The sequence below is a fragment of the Urocitellus parryii genome, chromosome 4 (assembly GCF_045843805.1).
Source record: "Urocitellus parryii isolate mUroPar1 chromosome 4, mUroPar1.hap1, whole genome shotgun sequence".
In the NCBI taxonomy this organism is placed as follows: domain Eukaryota; kingdom Metazoa; phylum Chordata; class Mammalia; order Rodentia; family Sciuridae; genus Urocitellus; species Urocitellus parryii.
This window is the reverse complement of record NC_135534.1, coordinates 204,222,136-204,247,438: the sequence shown is the minus strand read 5'-3', so window position 1 is coordinate 204,247,438 and position 25,303 is coordinate 204,222,136. Positions and strand designations below refer to the sequence as shown.

Below are 25,303 nucleotides of genomic sequence, written 5' to 3'. Positions count from 1 at the left end.
TTTCTGTTGTGCAAGTCTCAGGTGCTCAAAAACACTGGGCTGGGCGGGGTGGCTCACAGCTGTAATCTCAGGGCTTGGGAGGCTGAGGCAGGAGGATCGAGAGTTCAAAGCCAGCCTCAGCAATTTAGCAAGGCCCTAAGTAACTCAGCAAGACCTGTCTCTAAATAAAATACAAAATAGGGTTGGGGATGTGGCTCGGTGGTCGAGTGCCCCTGAGTTCAATCCCAGTACCAAACAAACAACAACCACAAAAAACCACTAGTTGATTTGAACAGTGGCTTCATACAACTCCTGTTTCAAGCCACTATATTTAGTCACTAAGTTGCTCAGAGGCTGGCCTTTGGAGTTGCCCATTTATTCATCATGTATTCTCCAACAGGTCTGGATCAGTGGCCAGGCTTCATGCAAGACACAGGGCATGAAGAGGTTAGTTAACAAGATGCAGGGCTCATCCTGTCCTGCGGAAAAGGGGGTTCATCCCGCCTTTACCACTTTCTGACCTGATGTCCTCCTGTCACTTACTTTACCTCCCCGAGCTCAGTTTCTTCATCTCTGAAAGGGGGATGGATAATAATAGAGCCCAACTTGTAGGAGGCTGGGAGGATTTAGTGACGTCATAACAATTTAGGGAAGCACTGGAACAGTGAATAGCGAGCGCTGCGATTAGTGTAATCGCAATCCCATCGACATGGCGCTGTCCAGAGAGAGACTTCTTCAGTCTGCCAAAGGAGGCGGAGGGTGCTGCTGGATGTGGCGACCAGGTGTGGGGAGACGAGGACCTATTACCCACACATTGGTCCTCTTCAGAAGAGATGGCCCTAAGGGCAGCAGGGGGCCTGCCCCAGGCCACTCCAGAAGACAGGGGCAGCAACAAGGTAATCCCACCTCTGTCCTCTGTCTCCCACCCCATTTATTGAAAGGAAGAGGCACAGGTGGGCGGCAGCCACTGGGGAGGCCTGGTGATAAGCATATGGCCTTCCATTTCCCCTGCCTCTTGCCTGACTTGGAGTGACTCAGTGTCCAATTGGTATTCTCCATCATGCCCTCCATCATTCCCAGGAGCACAGCCTGTTCCTGGGAATTCTGAGCTAGGGAGTCTGGTTGTGGGGTTCACTTTACTGCCCATTTGTGCTGCCACCATGAACACCAACCCAAGGGCAGAGGGAGGCAATTGCATCCTGGATTCATGCATCCACTCATTCATTTCCTTGTTTAATTGACTTCACCAGGCAACCCTGTGGTGTACCCGACCCTTCTAGATCCCAAGGAAATGGGGACATGCAGAAGCTGCTTCCTGCCATCAAGGAGTACATGACATCACTGAAGACAGAAATAATGTGGGATTACATTACCAGGTTACAAAATAAAGATGTCATAATCGATAGCCACTTAGAAAGCTTACTGGGAAAATAGTGACAATTGCCACTGTAGGAATCATACAGGTGGGGCTGGGGCTGTAGCTCATTGGTAGAGTGCCCGCCTCGTATGAGGTATTGGGTTCGATCCTCAGCACCACACAAAAATAAATAAAGATATTGTGTCCAGTTACAACTGAAAAATAGTTTTAAAAAAAATCATACAGGTGTGTGGGGGGGGTGGGCGGGGGATATAGCTCAGTTGGTAGAGTGCTTGCCTCTCATGCACAGGGGCCTGGTTCAATCCCAGCACCACACACACACACACACACACACACACACACACACACACATCACACAGGTGTTAGGCAAAGAAACTTCCAAAACTATAGCACAATGCAAAGCTTCAATATTTGGAGACTTTTACTTCATTTTAAAACTGAATAAGGATGTCATTTGTTTAACTGAAACACCTTTAATACAAAATCAGTCAAAATTCAGATGGGATTTCTGGTGTTGGAAGAAGTTTGATCAAATTCTATAATCTACATGAAAATTACATAGAAAAATATATGCAATTGGGAGTCAGCAAGAATTTGTTTTGTTTATGGTACTGGGGATTGATCCCAGGGCTTAAGTATGCTGGGCAAATGCTCTACTACGGAGTTGCACCCAGCCCAAGTATTTTTTCTTTAAAGAATGATAATGTCAGAAGCTTACACTGTCAGGCACTACGATGTAGTCCAAAGCCATAATCATCATGGTATTTTCTTGGCAGACTGGGGAGCAAAGTAAGTCTGAATATAGATCCATGTGAATTTAAGAATTTGCTTTGTGATAGAGAACACTCAAGTCAGTTGTTCCCATGACCTTGGACTTCATTTGGGGTGGACAGAGATGAACCTCTCTTCACCCTCCAAAGATATTCTTCCAGGGGCTTTGCCAGCAAGAGGCTAATTAAAAGCAATTAGTTCCAGTGTGCCCAGAGTGCTCCCTTCCCCTATCTTATATGGTCCTCAGGAGGCTGCATGAGATCAAATACACTAAAAAAGTAAAATAAAGTCCACTCTAACCCTAGGATTAAGTTATCCAAACCTACCATTGCAAATTAGAAAAAGGGAGAGAAAGTGAAACTCCCTTGAGCCCACTATGCATATATATTTATTTTTCCCAAACTGAGATCATAAAGTGTATGCAGTTTTGTAACCTGCTGAGTTCATGTCATATCATATATTGTGTTTAAATATATTTAAGCCTTTGAAAATGTAATTTCTGATGGCTATGTGCTGTTCCTTAAGAGGTGGACACCATGATTTTTTAAATTATTCCCCTAAGGTTGATTCTTTTCTAGACGGCTATTATAAATAATGTTCTTATGAACAACCTGCTGTTTTTTAAAAGTCTCATTTCTGATCATTTTCTTGGGCTGGATTCCTACACGTGGATTTACCTGGTCAAAGGGAAGAACTGTGTTCTGAAGTCTTAATAGAAGATATGCAAATTGCTTTCGGGGGAAAAAATGAACCAACTCAGGAAGTTAGCCCTGGCTTCCTACCTTCACCAGCAGCAGCAGTATTTTTAGTGTTTTTACTTTGGCAATTTGCTAGTCTCTCTGTGTGCCAGAACGAGTGCTAACGATTATGTAAGGTTACCTTCACACTCCCCTGGGAGGGGGCCCTCATTTTACAGAGGATGAAACCGTTTGAGAAGACTCTCCCCTGGCCTCAAGGCGGGGAGCCCAGATTCAACCCCGGACTTCTCCAAGGCAGTCACCTAATCGAGGTGTCAACATCCTTCCGCCTGGTTGGCAGCCTGGGCTACCCGGACTCTCAATTTTCGCTCCTTGCCACCGCCTGTGCCCATGTGGCAACAAAATGCTTTTTTTTTTTTTTTTTTTTTTTAGTTGCAGATGGACACAATATATTTATTTTATTTACTTATTTATTTTATGTGGTGCTGCAAATCGAACCCAGTGTCTCACGCATGCGAGGCAAGCGCTCAACCACTGAGCTATAACCTCAGTCCACAAAATGTGTTTTCTAATCCAGGGATTTGATGCTGTCATTTGCGGCCGTCACTCCCTTTCCTGCAGTTCCCTATCCTTCAGGGATGATGCCCACCTCCTCATCCTGACGTTCAAAGTCCCCACCTTCCTGGATGCATTTCTTCCCATCAGCGCCGGAAATCCCCGCGCTGGGTCCGGTGCCTTAAGTCCAGCTCCTCTGGGCTGGTTCAGGTCGAGTTAGAGACCTCAGCGGCCCACTTCCCCGCCCCCGGGCTGCAGTAGAGCCCGTCCGGAGCCTTGAGGCAGCGCCTGTCACCTGACTGCGGTGATTCGTTGACGCTACCGGACAGCTATCACCTGCCTCAGGACTGCGGTCCCTAGCGCCACCGTGCGCCCCGTCCTCACACAGTCGGCGCTGAACGCAAAATAAGCGATTTGGCCAGATGTGTAGACAGCTCTGAGCAGCAGAAAAGGGGAAAGGAATTGCCACTTAGAAACCAAGGATGTGGGCAGAGTGGTCCCGGGTGGTCCTCTGTGGACAGAGCGGTCATTAGGGGGTCTTTGGGGGTGGGGACCGTTTTAGGGGCAGGATGAGGGGGCAGGGCCGTCTTTTATAACTGAACTCGGCTTTCCTCACCTCTCTGGCCAAGTCTTACAAGAAAAATACTTTCAAGGCAGCCCGCCTCGCCTCGTTTTAGGGCAAACTCCCACGGGGCTGTGCGACCTTGGCCGCCCTCTCGCGGGCCCGGTAGCCGAAGGTGCACCAGCCGGCTGTCGCCCCCTCCCACCCCGGGCCCTTGAGGGCTCAGGATCACGGGACGGCGGCAGCCTCGGAGAGATCGGTTAGGGACGAGTCCATCTGAAAGTCCCTGGCCATGTCCTCGCCGGACGACAGACCCCTCTGGGCACCAGAAGGACCTGAGTCTCAGAGCCACCCCTTCCCAATGCAGAGGACGCGAGACGGAGGGTCTGCGTTGCCTGGGGCCCCCTGGCCCTCGGGAGCCGCGCCGCAGCTGTCCCGGCTCGGCCCGGGGTGAGCGGACGCCGCGCCCACAGCGTGACGGACGCGCGGGGCGGTTCTGGCGGCACCGGCTGCAGCGGAACCTCCGGTCCTGCAGAGGGCGCTGCCCCGGCCCGCCAGGGCACTGGCCTTCCGAGCGTCCAGGCGCCCGCGGTGTTGCGGGGAGTCCCGGAACCCGCGAGCCGGAGCCACCGGGCTCGAGTGTGACTGGCGCGCGGCCGGCGCTTCCCGTGTGGCGACGCGACTGCTGAGCGCTTGGGGGAGGCTGCGCAGTGGCCGCCGCGGAAGCCGCGCGGGGAGCCGAGGTGGGGGGCGGGGACGCGGAGGGCTGCAGCGACCGTGGCTACTTGCTCGGAGGCTGCAGGCTTCGCGGGCGGACGGGCGGGCGGGGGCTCGGGTTGCGGGGCAGTGCTGGCTGTGTCTGCCGAGGGAGGGGGCGGCGGCATCGGAGGGGCGCCGGGGCTGGGGATGTGGAGGGAGGAAGATGAAAGGTTGGGGGAGGGTGATGATGTTATTGACACGACACAGGCACAAAGGGAGAGGGTGGCGGTCTCAAAGGGGGTGTGAGTGGGGAGTAGCTGGCATCGGGAAGTGATGGATGCAGAGATCGACTGGAGGTGGGGGCGGGGATGTTGGAAGCTTGGAAACGTCAGAGTTGGAGAGTTGGAGGGGCGAGGTTGGGGGTTTGGAGGAGAGACCGTTGGCAGGATTGGAAGGAAATTGGCAAGGAAAGTGGCTGAATCCTGAGCCTGGCAGGACTGGGGGCGGATTGGAAGGAAAGGGGTACAAATGTGGCTTTCCCCTGGCAGGGCTGGGAGTGAAGCTGTGCAGCTCAGCGCCGGTGTTTGCGACTGTGGGTTGGTGTGTATGGCCTTGGAGGTGAGGGGAAGGCATCGGGACTGACCCATGGTGGGGACCCGGCCTTACTCCGCTTCCCTCCCTTAGCCACCATGTTCAACCAGCAGCAGCAGCAGCAGTTCCAGCAGCAGCAGCTGCAGCAGCAGCAATTGCTGCAGCTTCAGCAGCTGCTGCAGCAGCCCCCACCACAGGCCCCCTTGCCCATGGCTGTCAGCAGGTGAGTTTCCCACTTGGGGGATGGAGGCCTCAGCTCTCACCCATGTCTTGCAGCACCTCCATTCAGTCCTTTGTCCCAGGGGCATCCTTGTTTTGAGTCCTAGAGCTCATCACCTCCCACCCCCAAGGGGATCCTCCATCTGTGTGGGAGGGTGGGCTCAGGAGATGGGGGTCTCAAGGAGGAAGGTGGTTCTAACTTTCCCAATCACCCTCTGACACTCCCTCCAAACACACAGGGGCCTCCCCCAGCAGCAGCCCCAGCAGCAGCTTCTGAGTCTCCAGGGGACCCACTCGGCCTCCTTCCTCAATGGCTCCATGCTCCAGAGAGCTTTGCTTTTGCAGCAGTTACAAGGTATGACTCAGGCCCCTTTGCATCCTGTGTGGACACTGGCTCCCCAGCAAGACAAGCACTCAGTCTCACCAAATCACAGTGACCCTGAGAGTGCCCTGACTCACAGTTAAGGACACCCAGGCTCCAGGGGTTGAAAGACTCTAAGCTGCTCAGCTGAATGCAGGTCCATCTGCAGACAGACTGAGGAGTGCCCTGGGCCATGATGCTGGCTCTCTGGGGAGTGCTCCATATACCTCACTGACATTCAGATTAGATGCCATCTGGCCAATGAGGAAGCTGAGAAAGGAAGTCCCTTGCCCTAGGTCACACAGCACACCAGCAGTGGCCCAGCTAGACCTCCTAAGCAGTGGGCCTTGAGCATTAAGGCTGTGCCCTTGCCTCAGTGTCCCCATATGGAAAACAGTGTCAGCTCTTCCTTCCAGGCTGCTGCTCCTGATACTATTGATGACCCCAAGGGAAGGTACACCAACATCCTAATGAAAACACTGAGGCCCAGAAAGGGATCATGTGCCCAAGATGATCCTGCACAACAGGCAGGAGCTGACTGGATGGTCACCTCTCTTCAGCTTTGCCAGGGCCTCATGAGTGTGGATAGTCCTGGAAGCTGACGCTGACTTCCACATGACAGCTGTATATGAGAACGGAAACCAGACACAAGGACCCCCAGTGTATACACAGATATTCTCTCTCTCTCTCTCTCACTCTCTCTCTCTCACACACACACACACACACACACACACATTTTTTTTTTTTCAGTACTGTATTGAACCCAGGCCCTTGCAGGTGCTGGGCGAGAATTCCACCACTAAACTATGTGCCTAACCCTATTTCCCCCTTTTTCTTTTGCATATTAAAAGTCACACTTTTCAAAGAGAAAAATAACATGTAAAAAAAAGGGCGGGGAGGTGGGAAAACCGAAACTTGTGGAATTGTATAGGACTACTGTGATTGACGTAAGTGAGAGGCTGGGTGTTATTTCTTTTTTACTGAATAGAACAGCATGATCTTTAACCATATAATTTGATATTCTCTGCCAAAGCCGTTTTAACAGCTGTATAATATTTTATCGAAGGGACGTGCCCTTGCTTACCTAAGTCTTCTCAGCTGTTCTTTTTTCTATTTTAATAGAAATGTAATGTTTGAGACTTTCTTCTTTGAATAGATTCCCAAAAGTAGAATGACTGAGTTGAGGGGATGGATGTTTTATGGCTTTTGATAAATATTGCCAACTTGCTTTCCTAAAGGACTGGACCAGTTTGCAATGCCATCAGCCACGTATGACAGTGCCGGTCTCACCATGCCCACGGCAACATTGGGTATTATCTGCTTTTTTATATATATAATACATAATATATAAATGTATACATATACATATAATTTACTAAGTTGGTTGGCAAAACAAAAGAGCTGTGTCATTGATGTTTTAATGTACATTTCCTGGAGTGCTAGTACAGTTGAACATTTTTATATTTATCTGTTAAACATTTGTATTTTTTATTTTTATTTTTTTTGTGGTTGTAGATGGACAGCATGCCTCTATTTTATTTATCTTTGTATGTGGCACTGAGGATCGAACGCAGTGCCTCACAAGTGCTAGGCAAGTGCTTTGCCACTGAGCCCCAGCTCCAGCCCCAATTTCTTTTTGTGACTTGTCCATGTCCTTTCTATCTTTCTTTGAAGGTATTCCATCTTTTGTCCTGTTGTTTTTAAGCATTGGTTGGCTCTCTGCATATAAGTATGTATGTGTTTGCATTAAGTATATCAATTGAACACTTACAATATACCATGCACACTTATATTTATTGAATTCTATTGAATTTTCATAAAACATTGTGAGGCGATCGCTATTTTATAGATAAGGAACTGAGGCTTAAAGCAGGGGATAGATTTGTTTAAGGACACAGACCTCATACTCTGCGGTCTGGATTTGAACCCAGCTCTTACAGGAAAACTGACCCAGGCTTTAACCCCTGTGTTTCCTGTCTGAGCACTGGGACAGAGTTCCAACTCCCTTTCATGCCTCAAACATTTCCCAGGCTCTGTGCCTTCACTGAGGTGCTGAGCTGAGTCAGATAAGGGTCAGCAGGAAGCAGGCAAGGAAATTATGAGGCTGCCCTGGATCAGGGGCTGTGGGAACACAGAGGATCTGGGAAGGCCTTTGGGAGAGAGACTTCTGAAGGGAGGGCTGCAGGGTGTGTGGAGTTGATGGAGCCTCTACAGAGGGAATAGCATGTGCCCAGCCCAGAGGCAGGATATCTGAAGGACTGCACAGGGACAAGTGACTGGAATGTCATAGGGACATATGGGGAGAATAGCAAGGAAGGAGATTGGGCGGGGCTGGACCTTACCCAGGGCTTCATTCCTGACCAGCAGGGAGCTGTAGGAGGGTTTGTGGGGGGAGAAGCTGAGATTTAGGCCAGGGATGAAGCAGCTTGGATGCGGCAGTGATGGGGAGGAGAAGCAGATTGGGGAGGTGTGGATAGAGATGCTGGGACCTGCTGGTGGCTGGCATGGGTAGGACAGGAGAAAGAGGAATCAGGGGACCCCCAGGATCAGGAGAATCCTGGCCCGACCAGCAGGTGGACGGCAGGGCCCCTCATAGAGATCGTGCAAGTTGTTCCTCCCTTTTACTGTTGGGGAAGATCATAATGCCTGCCCTGATGCCTGACAGGTCAGGTGACAGACACGGTGATGGACCGTGCGTGGCCCAGTGCCTGGCTCTGGTGGGCCTTTGATGGAAGGCAGCTAGTGGGGCAGAGGGGCCTCATTCTTCAGGGACCAGACTCTTGCCGGTTCTCCCTGTGGGCCCTGTGCTGAGGGGTGCCCTAAAGCATGCCTGAGAATGAGCAGGATTGCTGACCCTGACCCAGAGGCATGGCGGGGGGCAACCTCAACCCCCAGCAGAGAAGGAAACCTGCCCTAAAGCCTCCCCTGCCAGTGTCTGAGGTAGGGTGAGCCTTCTGCTCTACTCTTCCCTCTGGCTGCCCTGGGGCAGGAAGGGTCTCCTGAGAATTACCTGATATTCCCAGAATGCTTTGGGAGCTGACCCGTGACCCTCGCCTCTACCACCCAATCATGGTGTGAGCCCTCTTCTCTCTTCCTGCCTGCAGGCAACCTCCGGGGCTACAGCATGGCCACCCCAACTTTGACAGCCCCTAGCCTGACACCGCCCCAGCTGGCACCCCCAAATCTGCAGCAGTTCTTCCCCCAGGCCACCCGCCAGTCCCTGCTGGGCCCCCCTCCTGTTGGGGTCCCCATTAATCCCTCCCAGCTCAACCTCTCAGGGCGGATGCCCCAGAAACAGAGCCGGGCCCCCTCCTTCACCAATCGCAAGGTGAGTGGTTGCTGGGATGGGGCAGGTCTGGGGTGGGGGTGGGGAGGGCTTGCCGGGGCCTTCAGGTGGGCCACATTCCTCTTTGTGCCTGGGGGTCTTCATCTGTGAACTGGGGACGGGGTCACACTCGCCTAGTGTTTCCCAGATTTCAAATCAAATAGTCCTGTGTCTCTGATGTGATTTTCTTTTTCTTTTTGGTTCTGGGGATTGAACTCAGGGACGCTTAACCACTGAGACACATCCCCAGCCCTTTTTTTGGATTTTGTTTAGAGATAGGGTCTCGCTAAGTTGCTTAGGGTTTTGCTGAGTTGCTGAGGCTGGCTTTGAACTCTGAATCCTCCTGCCTCAGCCTCCTGAGTCCCTAGGATTACAGCGTGTACCACCATGCCCGGTCCCAATGTTTTATATATATATAAACACAATACCTTTATTTTATTTATTTATTTTTATGTGGTGCTGAGGATCAAACCCAGTGCCTCACATGTGCTAGGCAAGCCCTCCATCACTGAGCTACAGCCCAGCCCCACCAATATGATTTTACCAGTATTATACCAGCATTATATTTACTTATTTACTCAACATTTCTCTTTAAGCAGCACTGCCTAGTGGAAATAAAATATGATATTTAATATATTATATGTGTGATTTAAAGTCTTCTGGTAACCACATTAAAAAGATAAAAAACAAGAGAAATTAATTTTACTGATATATTTTATTTATCTCAGCATATGAAAAATATTATCATTTCAACCTGTGATTAATGTAAAAAGTGAATTGGGAACAGGTTCATTGGCGCACACCTGTAATCCCAGTGGCTCAGGAGGCTGAGGCAGGAGGAGCACAAGTTCAAAGCCAGCCTCAGCAATTTATCAAGGCCCTAAATAACTCAAAGATACCCTGTCTCTAAATAACATACAAAATAGGGCTGGGGATGTGGCTCAGTGGTTGAGTGCCCTGAGTTAAAAAAAAAAAAAAGAAAAAAGAGTGAGGCCTGGGAATGTAAGTCAGTTACTTGATAAAGGTCTTGCATGGCACATGCAGAGTCCTGGGTTCCAACCTCAGGACCAAAAAAATACCCAAAACTCCAAACTGCACTCAGGAGCAGTGTGTGGGCAAGGAACCACTAGGAAGCTCAGGGACAGGATGCTTTGGGAGGAGGTGGTTCCTTGTGCAAGTCTCAGCCTTTGTGTGTTTATCAGGGAAAGGGTGAATAAGAACCTTTAGATTGTGCTACCCCAGGTGCGTTTACCTTTCTTTTTCCTCTTGGTATTTGGTACTAGGGATTGAAGCCAGGGCCTCACGCACACTAGGCAAGTGCTTTACCACTGAGCTGTATCGCCAGCTTCTCTTTTTCTTCTATGTATGGCAATTAATTTAGACAGTTTAAAATTTTGTAAGCAGTTCCCTCTTAAAATAAAAGTAGCATTTATTCATTTGGCTTTTTGCAGTGCTGGGGATGGAGTCCAAGGCCTGGCACATGCTAGGTCCACACTCTACTTCTGAACCACTTGTGGGAAAACTATGGTTCAGAGCTGGGGTGGGCGAGACAGGCTCAGGATCAGGCCCATGACCCCCAGATGGGGAGCTTGTTGTGCAGGGTAAGAGCTGGGATGTTTCTGAGGGGCCCAGAGTAGGTAGTTTTGGGGATGCAATGATGTGGGGTTCAGTTGTGTTTCCTGCTCAGCCTTGTATAGCGGACTTAGCAGGAGGAATGTAGAGTCTGCAGCAGGTTCTGGGAGCCTTTCCCAGGTGCCCAGGAACCAACTGGGCCTTGGTGAGTAGTGCACATGTGGCCTCTGGCCTGACCTCTTGCAGATCTCGGGGGCTGGTGGAGAGATTTAATGCAAATAATGCTCCAACCAGTTAAGACTGGAAAATGCCTCAGAAGGGAAGCTGAAGGCCTGGTGGCCTGAACGAGGGGTCTGGACCTCGTCTGGAGTCAGGAAGATTTCCTCTAAGAAATGCCTTTGAGGCTCGGGCAAAGGTGTGGGGCAGGAAGAGGCCCAGTACTTGACCAGAGACAGGGCCAGCGTGGACACACAGAGAGGGCCAAGGGAGAGTGGAGACACTGAGGCCAGAGGGTCCTGTGGGGCTGCTCTTGGACAGCTGGGTGGTAGGTGTCAGAAATGGTTTCTAAAAGGAAGCAGGATTCCTCTTCTCAGACGATGCCTGAGGAAGACAGGTCAGACCCCCCAGAGGGGTCTGAGGAAGCCAGAGAGTTCCAACTGGACACAGCTGAAGGTGAGGGAGGGAGGCTGCTGGCCCTTCAGAGGGGGCGTGGGTTGGGGCAGTGGGAGCAAGGTCAGTGTAAGGGAGGCAGATGTGGGAGGCAGGGATTCTTGGAGGGGAGAGCCCGGGCCCACCTGGAACTCACACGCATTCTGCCTGATCTCTCTCTCCTTGCCCGCCTCTGTTTCAGACCAGGGGCTGTGCCCCTGCCCAGAGGCCATCACTAGCGAAAAACACACTCGAGCACCTGAGCCTAAGCCCTGTGAGGCCTCGGAGCCACCAGCCAAGAGGACCAAGAGGTAACTGATGTTGGCAGCGCCCCGGGCCCAGGTGCCCTGCGCTCATTCCTGCAAAGATAGTGGGTGCGCCCTTCAGTGGAGTTGGAGCAAGGAGGGGCTTTGGCCTGTGGTTTGGAGGGAGGTGAGACTTATTTCTGCTCCTCCCTGGGGAGGCTTCAGATCAGACCCTGGTGTTTCACTGAGGCTGAGCCACCTGGAAGCCTGAGTGGTGGCAGGTTGGAGAGGTGAACATGCACCCCTGGGACCTTAGAGAGTAGGTGTTTACAAGGCTGTTTAGATGCTTGTGAGCAAACTGTGGGAGAGAACAGTCTTCTCCAATTTATTTAGGGGAAACTGAGGTCTAGGGCTGGGGATGTGGCTCAGTAGTAGGGAGCTTGCCTAGCATGCATGAGGCCCTGGTTCAATCCCCAGCACCACAAAAAGAAAAAACAAAAGAAGGAAACTGAGGCCCAGCTAAGCCAAGGAGCTGTCCAAAGCCCTCACTTTTAAGTGGAAGAGCTAAAGTTGGAATTGGGTCTTGGCCTTACTGGGGACTTCTGCAACCTCTTGAAAGACATGACTTTGATCTTTTGATCCAAAGCTCAGAGGAGCCCACAGAGAACGGGCCTCCAGGGCAGCCACGGACCCGGATGACAGCACTGAAGCAGACGCAAACCCCAGGGCTGCTGCCTGAGCCACTGGAGGCCCGAGGGAAGCCACGATTCCAGCCTCAAGTACAGCCACAGACTCAGCCACAGATGCCGCCAGTGGACATGCAGGTGCAACCAAAACTGCACAAACAGGCACAAACTCAGACCTGCCCCGAGCACTTAGGGCTGGAGCAGAATCAGGGGAAGCCACCGGCCAGTTCGCAGCCCCCAGAGCAGGTGCAGCTGCAGCGGCAGAAGCAGGCCCAGACACAGACGCAGCCACAGTGCCACACGCAGGCACAGGCCCTGAAGCAGCCATCAGAGCAGCCGCAGGAGCAGCCTTCCGCTCAGGTGCCAGCCCAGACCCAGGGTCAGCCGCAGGCCCAGCCACTGGGGTATGTGCCAGCACCCGAGCCAACGCCAGCTCCCGCTCATGCCATTGTGCTGGAGGCACCGGCGCCCGACGCAGTGGAGGCTGGGGGAGGTGAGTGAGGTGGCTCCTAGCCCTGCTGGTGCTGGCACGGCTCTGCCCAGGCCCTTCTTTTTTCCCTGGCACTGTCCAGCCGCCACGGGTGCTGCCAGAGCCTGACGGCTGGGCCTGGAACCCAGGATTTCAAGGTCCTGGCTGTGGGCAGAGAAGGCAGAGGGATCCTGAAAAAAGGTGCACACCTGTCATTTCAGGCACAGAGGTGGCCTCTCCGGAGCCAGTGGATACCCAGGTCAGCGTGGGAGCGAGCCAGGAGGAGCCAGCCAGCGGCCTGGGTGTGGGAGAATGTGAAAAAAGAGCCAGGGAGATGCTGGGGGTGGGTAGAGTGGAAATGTGGCAGCACGAGAGCCCCAGAGGGCAATGGCGGAATGGCACCCCTGCCTGGGCCACCTCAGGGGCTCTGTGCATGTCCCACATGTGCAGGGACGGCAGCCCTGCCTGGCTGCATGGGCAGCAGACGGGGGTGGGGGGGTGGGTTTGTCTGCATGAACACCCCACCCCACCCCCGCCACCACTGTCAGTTGCCTGCACAGCCTCCGCTCCAAAGGCCTCCAGGTGCTTTTGGTGACAAGAGTCCCTTCCAGTGAGCCCATCCCCAAACTAGAGCCCTCAGTCTCCTCTCATAGGAGACATCATCACCCACGTGGTAGCTTCCCTGTGGGGCTTGGCTCACAGCTCACAGTGGAGCTGCGGTCAGGCCCCTTCCCTTTTTGGGTCTTGGTTTCCCCACCCGTCCTGCACGAGGTGGTGCGGGTGGGCTTTGGAGTTGGGCAGGCCCCGGCTCCAATCCTGGCCACAGGACATCCTAACTTTGTGAGCTCCCGTCCTCACCTGCCAGCCCAGAGTCCCACTGTCTGAGACTCTAGGGACGATGCTCATAGGCGGTTAGCCCTGGGGCCGGCTTGCCCTAGGCACCCAGATAGTGGAAGCTCTGCTCCTGCTCCTGCTGTAGATGTGGGGTGCCGGGGGCTCCCTGAAGGTCACCATCCTACAGAGCAGCAACAGCCGGGCATTTAGCACTGTGTCCCTCATGCCTGTGTCCCGTCCCGGTGACTGCACCTCTGCCAGCCTTGCGGCCCCCGCGCCCTCCAGGCAGGCTCTCCAGTTCTTCTGCTACATCTGCAAGGCCAGCTGCACCAGCCAGCAGGTACTCAGAGCCGGGCCCGTGGGAAGGGCGGTGGGCAGGAAGGGTGGGGGTCTCCTTGGCCTGCACAGACTGCCCTTTCCACCGCTGCCGCAGGGTGAGCGCTGGGCTCACCAGCCCTGCCCCGGGCAGCTGGGCCTCCATTGGTCCACATTTGCTGACCAGCCAGGAGGGTGGGATTGTAGTCAGGCAGACCGGATTCCAATCAGCCCTGCACAGCTGGGAGGGCCTCAGCACGCAAGCTCCACTCCTGCTCCTGGTTCCTCTGGCAGCAGACGAGGAAACATACAGGGCCCACCTTGCTGGGGCTTCTGGGGATTCAGTGACTTGTCATTGAAGTCCTGAACCCTGGGCAAGTGAGTGTGGCATCAATAATAGCAGCCTTGGCCGAACATCATGGCATGCACCTGTGGTCCCAGCAACTCGGGAGACCAAGGCTGGAAAACCAGGAGTTCAAGGCCTTTCTGGGCACAGTAGACCCCGTATCAAAAAAATATGAACATAAAAAATAGTAGGCTTATACCTATGTTGCTGCCACTCTTGCTGTTGTCACTTCTTAACTCGGTGCCTCCCCAGGGCAGAGCACGGACACCTGTGTTAATCAGAGAGCTCTCTGTCTTTGAGACCCTTTCTTCCAGGGGGTAAACCTGGCTTGTGTGTATACTCATTCTCTGCTCAGTTTAGTGTCCCTGCTCTGGCCTGCAGGGCTTTTTTGTAAAAGAAATGACCTCACTGAGATGGCAGGCTGGCTGTGAAGTCAGGCTGGAGTCGTCCCCCTTGGCCTGCCCTTGCCCATGTTCCGGGGCCCACCCCCCATGCCCATGCCTGGCTCCTTCATGCTACAGGAATTCCAGGACCACCTGTCAGAGGCTCAGCACCAGCAGCGGCTTGGGGAGATCCAGCACATGAGCCAAGCCTGTCTCCTGTCCCTGCTGCCCATGCCCCGGGACGCCCTGGAGAGAGAAGAGGAGTGAGTGGGAGAAGGCCTACCTCCTTCCAAGAGCCTATCTGTGTTTACCTCTTAAAAAGTAAAAAGTAGAATCATCTTGCACGAGGTAGTGCTGGGGGGTGGGCAGTCTCACAGGCCCAGCCCTAAATCTGTCCTCTGCAAAATCTGCCTTTGGGTTAAGCATTGTCCTTCCCCAGAGGCTCCTTTAACTCAATGACCTTGGACCTGAGTTTTCCCCACCTGAAAAATGGCCCCATGAGGGTTGGGTTCAGGAATTCTTGACAATCTCTTAAGGTTTCATCCAGTCAGGAACAGTGTGACCAACCATGTAGAAGGGAGGTGAGTTGTGGCACAGAGCCCTGCCCCTCTGGCCTGTGTGACCTCAACTGTGGGGATCCAGTGGTAAGGATGAGGTCATCTTGTGGCCTGACATGAGTGTTTCCTGTGTCCCCCTCTCATCATGAGGTCAGAAATATGCCCCCTCCTGGCTCTGGGACTAGTGCTTGGGGTGAGAAGGGCTGGGGGAAGCTGCAGGAGCTGTTGGGACCCAGCAGCCATCACAGACCTGCAGGGGCTGGCAGGTGTCATCAGAGAAGCAGGACTTTTGGCTTGGGCCACTGCAGGTCATGGGCTCTGTCTACGGGACAGCTGCCTCTCAGCTCAAGTTCTCCTAGTTTTTCAGGAGAATCTAGAAACCCAGATGGCGTGTGACGCCACCCCATTTCAAAATGTTAACTGCTCATTCAGAATTCAAACAAACCCCGAGAGGCCCCGGGGGACCCTTTTACAGGCCAGGCAGTGACCTTCAGTCAGAGGTCAGGGGTTCTGTGGTAGAGTGTACCCAGGTTGCAGCTCGAACCTCCCCAGGCTGGAACGAGGGACAAGAAGGGCTCTTGATTGGCCCCTGCTTTCATTCCTCATGTGACCAGAAGCTAGGTGGCTGTCCCTCCACGGGCAGCTCATGTCTCTGTTAGCGGGTTCTCCCTGAGAAGCACTTTCTTCCGTGGTTTTATCTGTAGGTAAATAATGACAAGCACAGGAGAAGGGAGCTCACAGAGGTGTTCTTTGCAGTTAATGTAATGGTGAAAGAATGGAACTGGGAACCAAACATCCAAGCTGGGGCTGGGCTAGACCAGCGGCGGCCTCCCACTAATAGGAAGGTCTGCGGGGAGCTTGCGGTAACCTGAAACGCGTCAGATTAAAATTGCATATGCAGGACAGCCTACGGAAGGAGGATCCAGGGGACACTATTTTATAGAGAAGCTCCGTCTCCTGTAGGCGCCAGACTACCCACTGCCCCAGCTTCTGCGCACAGTGACCTGGCAAAAGGCAGCACCTGTGTCCCCAGGAGCCGAGCCGTCTCCCTGTTTTCTTTTTTCTCTTGGTACCAGGGATTGAACCAGGGGGCCTCCCACTGAGGCCCAGCCCCAGCCCCTTTTATTTTTGGGCCAGGGTCTCACCAAGTTTCCCAGGCTGGCCTCACACTTGTGATCTTCCTGCCTCAGCCTCCCAAATTGCTGGGATCACAGGCGGGACCATCGCACCTGGCTTCAGTTAACATTTTGAAAATACAAGAACACACACACAGAGACACGCACGCACACACGACACGTGCACACACAAGAAGATAAAAATCTCCCATAATCCCATCGCCCAGAGATAAAATTGTCTCTTGGCCCGCCTCCTCCCATGATCCTATCTGTGTTTACCTCTTAAAAAGTAGAAAGTAGAATCATCCTGCACGAGGTAGTGAACAGTTTTTGTGCCTCTAAATAGCCCTCTGCCTCACAGTCTGACCACGACTTCACATGACTTCATCAGTGGATGTTGGGCTAGGTTCTTACATCCCCCAAAACTGATGTAAATCTGCTTATTTTGTAGAGCCCTTAATTTCACTAACTTGGAACACTTGTGGGTTTTGTTTTTTTTGTTGTTGTTTGTTTTGTTTTTTGGTGGTGTGAGCCATTGACTCTAGGGCCTAGCCCTGGCCCTCCCCACTCTTCCCTTGGGTTTGAAGCAGGGCTAAGGACACCCTGCCACTGAGCCACACCCCAGCCCTTGAGTTGCATCACATCCATGGAGCGCTTGGGAGAGCTGGTGTCTTTCCCACCAGAACATAGTGTCACACTGTGCTTGTTTGGATTGTCACCAGAGAGCCTCCACCGAGACGCTGGTGCAACACCTGCCAGGTCTACTACACGGGGGACCTGATCCAGCACCGCAGGACGCAGGACCACAAGGTAGAAGGGCTGCATGCCTCGAAGGCACCGCCTCTCCTCCGAGCGAGGCTGGGGAGGGGAGCCAGGATGCCAGCAGAGAGTTAGTGTCTGTCTCCATGTGTCTGTCCGTCAGCATGGCTTCTGACAAGCTGACCATGCTTCCTCTTTGGGCTCCAGGTTCCCCATCTGTCCAGTGTGGGCGTGGCACCAGCTTACCCTGCCATTCCTCCATGGGCATAGGGTTCCTCTGGCGGCTCCCTTGTGTCCTGTCTCTGACCTCCTCCATCGCCACCTGCCATCCCATCTCAGTGCTCACCACACAGGGGAGAGATGTGGTTTTGTGTGTTCCAGGGCAGGGGTAGAGCCTCGCTGGCTTTCTATAGATGTGGTAGGCCTTACTTTTATGGATGATAGGTGAAGCCTTACTGGGCACTGCCTGGTCACTAGTCAGGGGCTTCCACGTGAGGACACTGTCTACCCCACATGGCTTGCTTTTCTTTCCCCAGATCGCCAAGCAGTCTTTGCGACCCTTTTGCACCATTTGCAACCGCTACTTTAAGACCCCCCGCAAGTTTGTAGAGCATGTGAAGTCCCAGGGGCACAAGGACAAGGCCAAGGAGGTAATCACACCCATCCCAGAGGACATGGGCCCAGGGAGGTACAGAGCCTTGGCCAAGGCCACACAGCAGGTTGAGGTTTATCCCAGCCTAATCCATAGCAGTCCCAGAGGGATTCACTGAGGGGTGTGTGGCATCCTGGCTGCCCAGAACTGACCTGAGCCCCTCACCTACTCCCCTGGGCAGCTGAAGACGCTTGAGAAGGAGATAGCTGGCCAAGACGAGGACCACTTCATCACGGTGGATGCCGTGGGTTGTTTTGAGGGTGATGAAGAAGAGGAGGATGAGGATGAAGAAGAAGAAGAAGAGATTGAGGTTGAGGAGGAATTCTGCAAGCAGGTGCTTAGGGTGGGCTGTGGGAGTCAGTTAGGGGGTCCTCACTCCAACCCTGGGGGCCTGGTAGTGGGCTGGCATTTGTAGAAACTAATGAATGTCAAGTTGTTTTTTTGTATGTGTGGCGGGGGAAGATACTGGGCTTGAATCCAGGAGCACTTTACCACTGACCTACATTCCCAACCCTTTTTATTTTGAGACAGGGTCTCACTAAGTTGCCCAGGCTGGCCTTGAACTTGGGATCCTCCTGCCTCAGCCTCCCAAGTCTCTAGGATCGTGGGCTTGTTCCACCATACCTGGCCACAATTTATTATGAACCCTATTATCCGTATCTGCCCATATGCATCAGGCTAACTGTTGAGTGGCAGGTGGAGCGTGCAGGGCTCTGGGAGGCTGGCCGAGATTCTAGCCTGTGTGGAGGAAGGGAAAGGGTGGGACAGAGTCGGGAAAGGCAGAGGCATCAGCTAGGTAGTGGGCAGGACTCAGTGTAAGGCGACAGTGATGACGTTAGCAGCTGACATTTCTCGAGCACTTCCTGTTTGCCGCGCTGGGCAGGCACCATGCTCTGTCCTGGCATTTCATCTTATTGGATGACATGAAGCGGGTCTCCGCAGCCCCAGCCTTTGCTGGCCCAGTTCTGCTGCCTCCCAGGAGAATCAGATTTGTTGCAGAATCTTGCAAGAATTGGATTTGTCCCAGTTTAACAGATGTTTCCGGTCCCCTGTTCTGAGCTGGGCTCTGGTGCTGGACACAGGGACAGGTGAGGACCACGGCCTGGTCCTTGCCTGGTTGCCCCCCTTACAGTCCAGGGTGGTCCCCGGAAAGGCACAGCAGAGGGGTTGGTTGTCACTTCTGGCACTCTTTGCCTGGCGAGTGGGTGGGCACTGCAGACACAGGGACCCACGGGGCCAGAGACAATGGGGCTCAGGTCTAGTAGGTGAGATGCGGGTCCTTGAACCCCATCTGAAACCCACCTCAGGACCGAGGTCACTGTGGTTTTGGACAGGAACTCGGGAAGCTGGCGGGGCTCACAGGTGAGTTTGGACTCTGACTTGAGCTCCCAGGGTTCGCCACCCCGCCCCTCCACAAACCAGCAAGTGAGTTATATCTCCAGGGCCTCAGTGTCCTCTAATGTGAAATGGGTGCAACTGTAGAGGGCTGTCATGGGGTTGCAGTGAGGTGACACATTGTGTTGAACAGACTTGGTGTGGATTACGCCAAAACAGGAGCAGGGGGACTGCCTGGAGGAGGGGACCGATTGAGTGGAGGCTAGAAAACACAAACCAGAAGGGTCTCTGGGAGCAAGAGGAGCACGTCAAGGTCCAGCAGATGCCACCCACAACAGCCTAGAAGTCCAGGGGATGTTGCATTTGAGGACATGGGTGGGCTCCAGGCTACTGACCTGTCTGGGAGGGGTCTCAGGGAGTCAAATTCAAGGTACACGCTTGCATGTCTCCAGGTGAGGTCCAGAGATATATCCATAGAGGAGTGGAAGGGCTCGGAGACCTACAGCCCCAACACTGCATACGGTAAGGGCCCGGCCCTGGGCCTGCATGCGGGGGCTGCTGGGGCTCGGCCTCCAGGCACCCCCAGATGCCAGCCCAGATGCTCTGGCCAGACAGCCTATGCCCCTCTTTTTCTTGGCTCTTCTACTCCTGCCTAGAAGGTGGGGAGCAAATGGGCCCCTAGGGAGGGCGGACACCTGGCTGGTTCCAGGGACGTGTGTGGACCCTGCTGTCTGTCCCTCAGGCGTGGACTTCCTGGTGCCTGTGATGGGCTACGTGTGCCGCATCTGCCACAAGTTCTACCACAGCAACTCGGGCGCACAGCTCTCCCACTGCAAGTCCTTGGCCCACTTTGAGAACCTGCAGGTGAGCTGAACATCCTCCTACCCTGCCCTGCCCAGGGCCCCAGCCTCTGACCAAGCTGATGGGGATGGTCAGTGGCCACCTCTCTTATGCTTAGCCTCAGCCCCAGGCACACTCCCACAACTAGAAGGAAATCCAAGCTGGTATGGGGCTGGGCTCTTTCTATTATGGTTCTGGGGGCTGCTGAGGGCCAGGCTATTAACTTCAGAGCCCTGGCCCAGAGAGGCTGACAGTATTATATGGGGTCACACAGCAGTGATGCTGTCTTGCCTGGGGCTGGGGAAGGAATTGCTGGCTGGGAGCACCCCAGGTAGGCAGGGAGCCCTGACTTCTCTGGCATCCTCTGTATCCAGAAATACAAGGCAGCCAAGAACCCCAGCCCCACCTCCCGGCCCGTGAGCCGTCGGTGCGCCATCAATGCCAGGAATGCTTTGACTGCACTGTTCACCTCCCATGGCAGTAGCGGCCGCCCACCCAGCCAGCCCAGAACCCAGGATGTGGCCAAAACCACCAGCAAGGTGACAGCTCAACCCCCCAACCCTCCACCCCCTCCCCGGCGCTCAACTCGCCTCAAAACCTGAGCCTAGACCCTTCTGGGTCCCTATCTACTAATGCTTTCTAGGAGTGTATATGCATAACTTTGACGTGGTTGGTGTTTTTACTCAAAATCCAATAAAAGAAGGTCATTTTGGTGACGCAGTTCCCACCAGCACTTCTGTCTGGTGACCAGGGGAAGGGGGCACCCCGGCTAGGCCGTTAACCAGGGCCCAGCCTCTCTGGGGACCATGTCGGGGCAGAACGGGGAGACCAATGACAGGCTCCCTGAAAACCAGGGACTCACAAGGCATTGACCTCTCTAAGCCTGTCTCCCTCTTAATAATGTTATCAGGGTTAGGATAAACTTCACTGTCACCCTAGAAGGGGGTCTTGTGGCTACTTCCAAATTGCAGATGAAGAAACCGAGGCCTAGCAAGGTCAAGTGACTTGCCAAAGGTCACAGAGCTGGCAAGTGGCCAGGATCTGACCCAGGTGTGAGCTTGATGCTCATGCTGGCCTCTCTAGCTGGACCTCGTGGGAGCTGAGGTGCAGGTGTGGGGGTCCTTGCCCCTCAGGCACTGTGGCTCTGAGTTCCTGGTTCCTCAGCAGGGCTGAGGCCTCCAGCCAGGCAGCGCTAGCAGGACCATCAGGAGGGGACCCACACCACACTGGCTCCTGAGTTCTGCTGTCTTCTCTCTTAAGAAGACCTTTAGAGACAGGCAACCAGTCCAGCCTGCTAGTGGCCGGCTGGGGAGACTCAGGCCAGGAGCAGGACAATGCCAAGGTCACGCAGCCTGTCTTGGTCCCAACTGTCTTGTTAAAGGCCCCGGTACCCTGGGAGGCTAAGTGCATGCCACAGGGCCATAGGGCATGTCCAGCACCACTGGACCACTGGGCCACCACTGCATGTCAGCCAGGCTGGGAAGCAGCTGCTGGCCAGGGAGGGACACACCAAGTAGGGAGGAGGCCCCAACCTCACTGCACCCTCCAGTCCAAGATGGCCACAAACCCCACCCCTGGCAGATGCGCCCAGACGCCTTGACCACCCCACTCCCCTCCAGTGGCCACTAGAGTCCTCATCCCAGCACACAGAGAAGAGGGGCACAGTGGTATGGGGGACCCGTTTAATGTGGACCCTGGGTCCTGGGAGGAGTGGAGGACTCAGGAGCTGGGCAGGCAGGCAAGTGGCGGGGTTGCAGGTCCCCACTTGGCCCCAGGAAGGTTGCTGGGCAGTGGGGGCTGGCCCAGTGACAGACCCACCAGGAGACCCAAAGGCCAGACCGTGAGAAGGTGTCTAAGCCAGGTGGTGAGTGCTCGGCTGGTCTGGCCCAGAGAGGCAGGGCTGGGGCCTGGCGGGGCGCGTGCAGCCTAGAGGCTGGCATCACCAGGGCTCTCCCCGAGCTGCTGCTGGAACTCAAGGCGCGTCTGCCGGTTGGACTCCAGCAGCTCCTGAAGGCGGGCATGGAGGTGGTCGTTCTTCTCCTCCAGGTGGTCTAGACAGGAGTTGATCTGGTCCAACATGGAGTTGATGGCCGCATACTCTGGGAAGAAGGGGAACACAGCCAAGTTCCTGTGTTTCCTCAGGATTCACACCCCACTGTCCCCCAACTGACTCCAAAAGGGCTTGGGGCAAGTCCCTACTTCTGAGCCTCAGTGTCACTATCTGGAAATGGGTAGACAGCCCAAAAGAGGCTTTGAAGAGATGAAACCTTAGCGCAACAACTTTCTTTCTAGGGTTAGGGTGGTCGCAGGGCAGTCAGCCAGTGTCCTGCCTGGGAGCTCCTGCCCGGTGCCAAGCATCCTCAGCCCTTCCTTCAGCAGCTGCCTAGAGCCCACATTCCTGATTAGAGCAACCGACGCCTCTGTCCCAGGCAGGCCCCATTCTCTAGCCCTTCCCTGTCTCCCTCTGCCTTCAGGACAAAACACCCAGTGGACTCTCCCAGGCTCTGGAATGGGACCCAGCCCCTGCTCCTCTGTCTAGCCCCATCTCCCAAGTCTTCTCCTATCCTCTCACCTCAGGCCCTTTGAATGTGCTGTGCCTCTGTCTGGGGTGTGTGGGTTCCTCCTGTCTTCCTTTCCTCTTCTCCCTGATGAGTCCCACTCACCCTTGAAGACTCAGTATGGATGACACCACAGGGACTCTTCCCAGTGTCCCAGACCAGATCAGTCCTCTGTCCTGATCCCCCAGCCTGCCTCTGCTCACTTCCATGGCCTCCCCTCAGGACTGACTGCTGTGATTATTTTGTGTGGTGGGTGTCGCCCACTCAAATAAAGCTCCTTGAGAGGTGACTGGTCTTGTGTTTGCTGTTGTCTTCCCAGAGCCCTCACTGACAAAGTAGGCGTTCGTTGAATGAATGAATGAGTGAGTGGAAGAAGCTCTGACCCCACCTCTGCCTTTGCTCAACTGTCTCTGTCACCTACAATGCTTCAGCCTCAACAACCCTTCAAGGACCAGCTCAAATGCAGCCTCCCAGATGTCTTCCCTAGTCTCCACTAGAACCTGGCACTCACTCCTCTACTGCCACTCTTGACTGGCCTCTCTGCAACGCAGTGTCCCTGAGGACCCAAGGTCTGGGCCTGTGCCCACTGTGGGACCCAGTTCTGAGCCAGCCCATGACTCAGATGCACCCAGCTGCCAGTCTGGGACCAGAGGAGAAGCGGCTGGTGGTGATGGAAAAGGCCAGGGCCCAGGAGGTCTGGACTGGGGGTGCAAATATGCCTGCATTCTTGCAAATGGGCACCCCTCAGAGACAAAGAGTCCTGGGAATCTGCTGATCTTAAAGTCCATTCCACTCATGGTACAGATGGGGAAACTGAAGCCTCAGAAGAAAGGAACCAGCCAAGGGTCGTACAGCTGGTTGGTGACCACTGAAGCTCTGACTTGGGGATCAGGGCCCTTGGGTCTGAGTTCCAGCTCTCTGGGTTACTGCAGTCACTACAGTTCCCTTCTGGAAAAGGGGCTAAGAATCAAGCTTTCAAATGTATCAAGAGCTCAGCCACAAGAGTGCTTGTATAGCATGCATGAGGTCCTGGGTCTGACTCCCCCTGCAGAGCACACACAAAAAAAACCTCAGATAGGGTCTGGCCACAGGCAGTCACTACCATAAATATTTTGCACTGTGTCAGAGACAAAACTGGAAAAAGGCCTAGTAGCCCAATGCTTGTCCCCTAAGTGAAAGGTCTTGTACCTTTGTTAAAAGAAGACCCTAGGTGATTAAAATGTTCTAAGCTATTGTGATCAATGCACAACTATGTGAATATACTAAAATCCTAAAACTGTATAGTATGTGAATTATAGCTCAATAAAGCTGTTAACAGAAACAAAAAGCATAATCCATCCTTACCCCACATTTACAAAATCCTGTTAATACACCAATCCTTACTACACTAAAGAAAGCGACCATAATAACCACTTACTGAATGAATATCTGCCTTCTGGAAAGCGCTAAGCATTTTCCATTCAATTTTTCCTTTACTCCTGACCCATCTCAATGAGGCGACACTGAATCATTATTCCTACATTATAGAGGGGGAAACAGCCCCGGACTGATGATTCTCCGGCCCTCCCACAGTGCTCTGCACACAGCAGGATGCTCTGGAGGCAGGTCACCCCAGCAAAGCCAGATGGCTGGGGGTCCTGACTCAGCAAAGCCCCAACGAGTCGCTCCGGTAGAGCCAAACTCGCCAAACTCGGCCCCGCCCGCGGGGGCGAAGGAAGTGGCTGGAGCAAATTCCAAATGGGCGAGCCCCTCAAGTCCCCATCTGTAAAACGGGGCTGGTTGCCCACGGTTCCCCCAATGCTGCGGTTCCCAGGGATCCGTTCACGGTGCTCGCCCTGCACCTCCGAGCCGGCGCCTGTAGTTCGGGATTCACCCAGGGCCGGGTGGGGCGGGCTCTTCTGACCCTTCAAAGCCCCGTCCCCGACCCGTGCCCGCTCCCAGGAGGGCACCCCTGGAAAAGCAAAGGCCGTCCCTGCAGCCCCCTGGATCACCTGCTTCCTCGAAGCCATCCTCCTCGCCTTCCGCGCCCGCCTCCACCGGCATGCCCAGGTCCCCGTTGGGGCCGGACATCGCGGGCTTGGGCGCCGATGGGGCCGCGCGAGGAAGGAACGCGGCGGCGGTACGCCTCCAGCGGGCGTCGGGCGGAAAGTAGGAGCAGCTGGTAGAACGCGGGGCCGGAAGGGTGGAACGCAGCTGCGGATGGCGGCCGGGCCCCGCCCCTGGGGCGGAGCCTCGCGGCCCGAACTCCACCCCGCCCTGCCCCGCAGGCAGATTCCGCCCCTCGACCCAGGCCCCGCCGGCGCCCCGCCTCACAGTCGAGCTCCGCCCACTGCCCGCTGGGCGGGGCCTGCTGCCCGCGGGGAAGCCCCGGCGGTGGAGGTCCGGGCTCGCGACGAGGGCCAGCGAGCCCGAGCGAGCCCCGTAGAGGGGCGGGGCAGTGTGGGACCCCCCACTGCGCCCCATCCTGCTGCTTCCAACCTCAGACACCGAGTTTCCGAGGCCTCCTGTGACTTCGGGAAATTCCTGTTCGCAATCCCCCAGAGTCATGGAGGGTCCACCTCCTGCCCTTCACCCAGTCCCTGCGGAAACGACCCACACCCCTGTTCTGTCCTGGGCCTCCCGGTCTTCGGCATTTCTCTTCGGGCTCTCGATAATTACATCTTGTGCGTCGAAACCAGTATGGGCTCCAGCTCTGGACCAGAGGTAGACACAGTCCCGCTTCAAGAAGAGCCGCATAACTGGAGCAGTGGTGGGGAGGAGTGGGAGACTCCTCCTGATTGTGGCCCTCAGGACTTGTCATGTTCATAAGGAAAAGGTTTGCTGCCCACCTCCTGCAGAAAGTCATCGGGCC

The 25,303-nt window shown here is 54.5% G+C and overlaps 2 protein-coding genes across 5 annotated transcripts; one reads left to right on the top strand and one right to left on the bottom strand.

The window, feature by feature from the left end:
* The first annotated feature begins 4,533 nt into the window (after window positions 1–4,533).
* Window positions 4,534–23,725, top strand: Ciz1 (CDKN1A interacting zinc finger protein 1). 4 transcript variants are annotated; one of them, XM_026386489.2, is made up of 18 exons: window positions 4,534–4,686; window positions 5,327–5,456; window positions 5,692–5,807; window positions 7,052–7,123; window positions 8,918–9,141; window positions 11,289–11,382; window positions 11,561–11,669; window positions 12,250–12,782; window positions 12,980–13,101; window positions 13,738–13,932; window positions 14,775–14,899; window positions 17,031–17,118; window positions 17,604–17,717; window positions 17,901–18,053; window positions 19,507–19,576; window positions 19,797–19,918; window positions 20,269–20,433; window positions 22,772–23,725. In XM_026386489.2, the coding sequence occupies exons 2-18, from the start codon at window positions 5,332–5,334 to the stop codon at window positions 22,781–22,783; spliced, it is 2,439 nt and encodes an 812-aa protein (XP_026242274.2). In that variant the 5' UTR covers window positions 4,534–4,686; window positions 5,327–5,331; the 3' UTR covers window positions 22,784–23,725. The 4 variants fall into 4 exon arrangements, with proteins under 4 accessions (XP_026242274.2, XP_077653248.1, XP_077653247.1 ...); XM_077797122.1 differs by lacking the exon at window positions 22,772–23,725 and adding an exon at window positions 22,187–22,727; XM_077797121.1 differs by lacking the exon at window positions 22,772–23,725 and adding an exon at window positions 5,191–5,242 and having other exon boundaries at window positions 20,269–20,642.
* Window positions 21,563–24,667, bottom strand: Bbln (bublin coiled coil protein). The gene is made up of 2 exons (XM_026386490.2): window positions 24,444–24,667; window positions 21,563–21,993 (listed from the first exon to the last, which is right to left on the bottom strand). The coding sequence occupies exons 1-2, from the start codon at window positions 24,520–24,522 to the stop codon at window positions 21,821–21,823; spliced, it is 252 nt and encodes an 83-aa protein (XP_026242275.1). The 5' UTR covers window positions 24,523–24,667; the 3' UTR covers window positions 21,563–21,820.
* Window positions 24,668–25,303: the final 636 nt, after the last annotated feature.

Coding starts and splice junctions, on each gene's coding strand:
- Bbln (XM_026386490.2), bottom strand. CDS start 24,522: ATGTCCGGCCCCAACGGGGACCTGGGCATGCCGGTGGAGGCGGGCGCG. Junction 21,994..24,443: donor GGATGGCTTCGAGGAAGCAG/GTGATCCAGGGG, acceptor CCTTCTTCCCAG/AGTATGCGGCCATCAACTCC.
- Ciz1 (XM_026386487.2), top strand. CDS start 5,332: ATGTTCAACCAGCAGCAGCAGCAGCAGTTCCAGCAGCAGCAGCTGCAG. Junction 5,808..7,051: donor GCTTTTGCAGCAGTTACAAG/GTATGACTCAGG, acceptor GCTTTCCTAAAG/GACTGGACCAGTTTGCAATG. Junction 11,670..12,249: donor CCAGCCAAGAGGACCAAGAG/GTAACTGATGTT, acceptor TTTGATCCAAAG/CTCAGAGGAGCCCACAGAGA.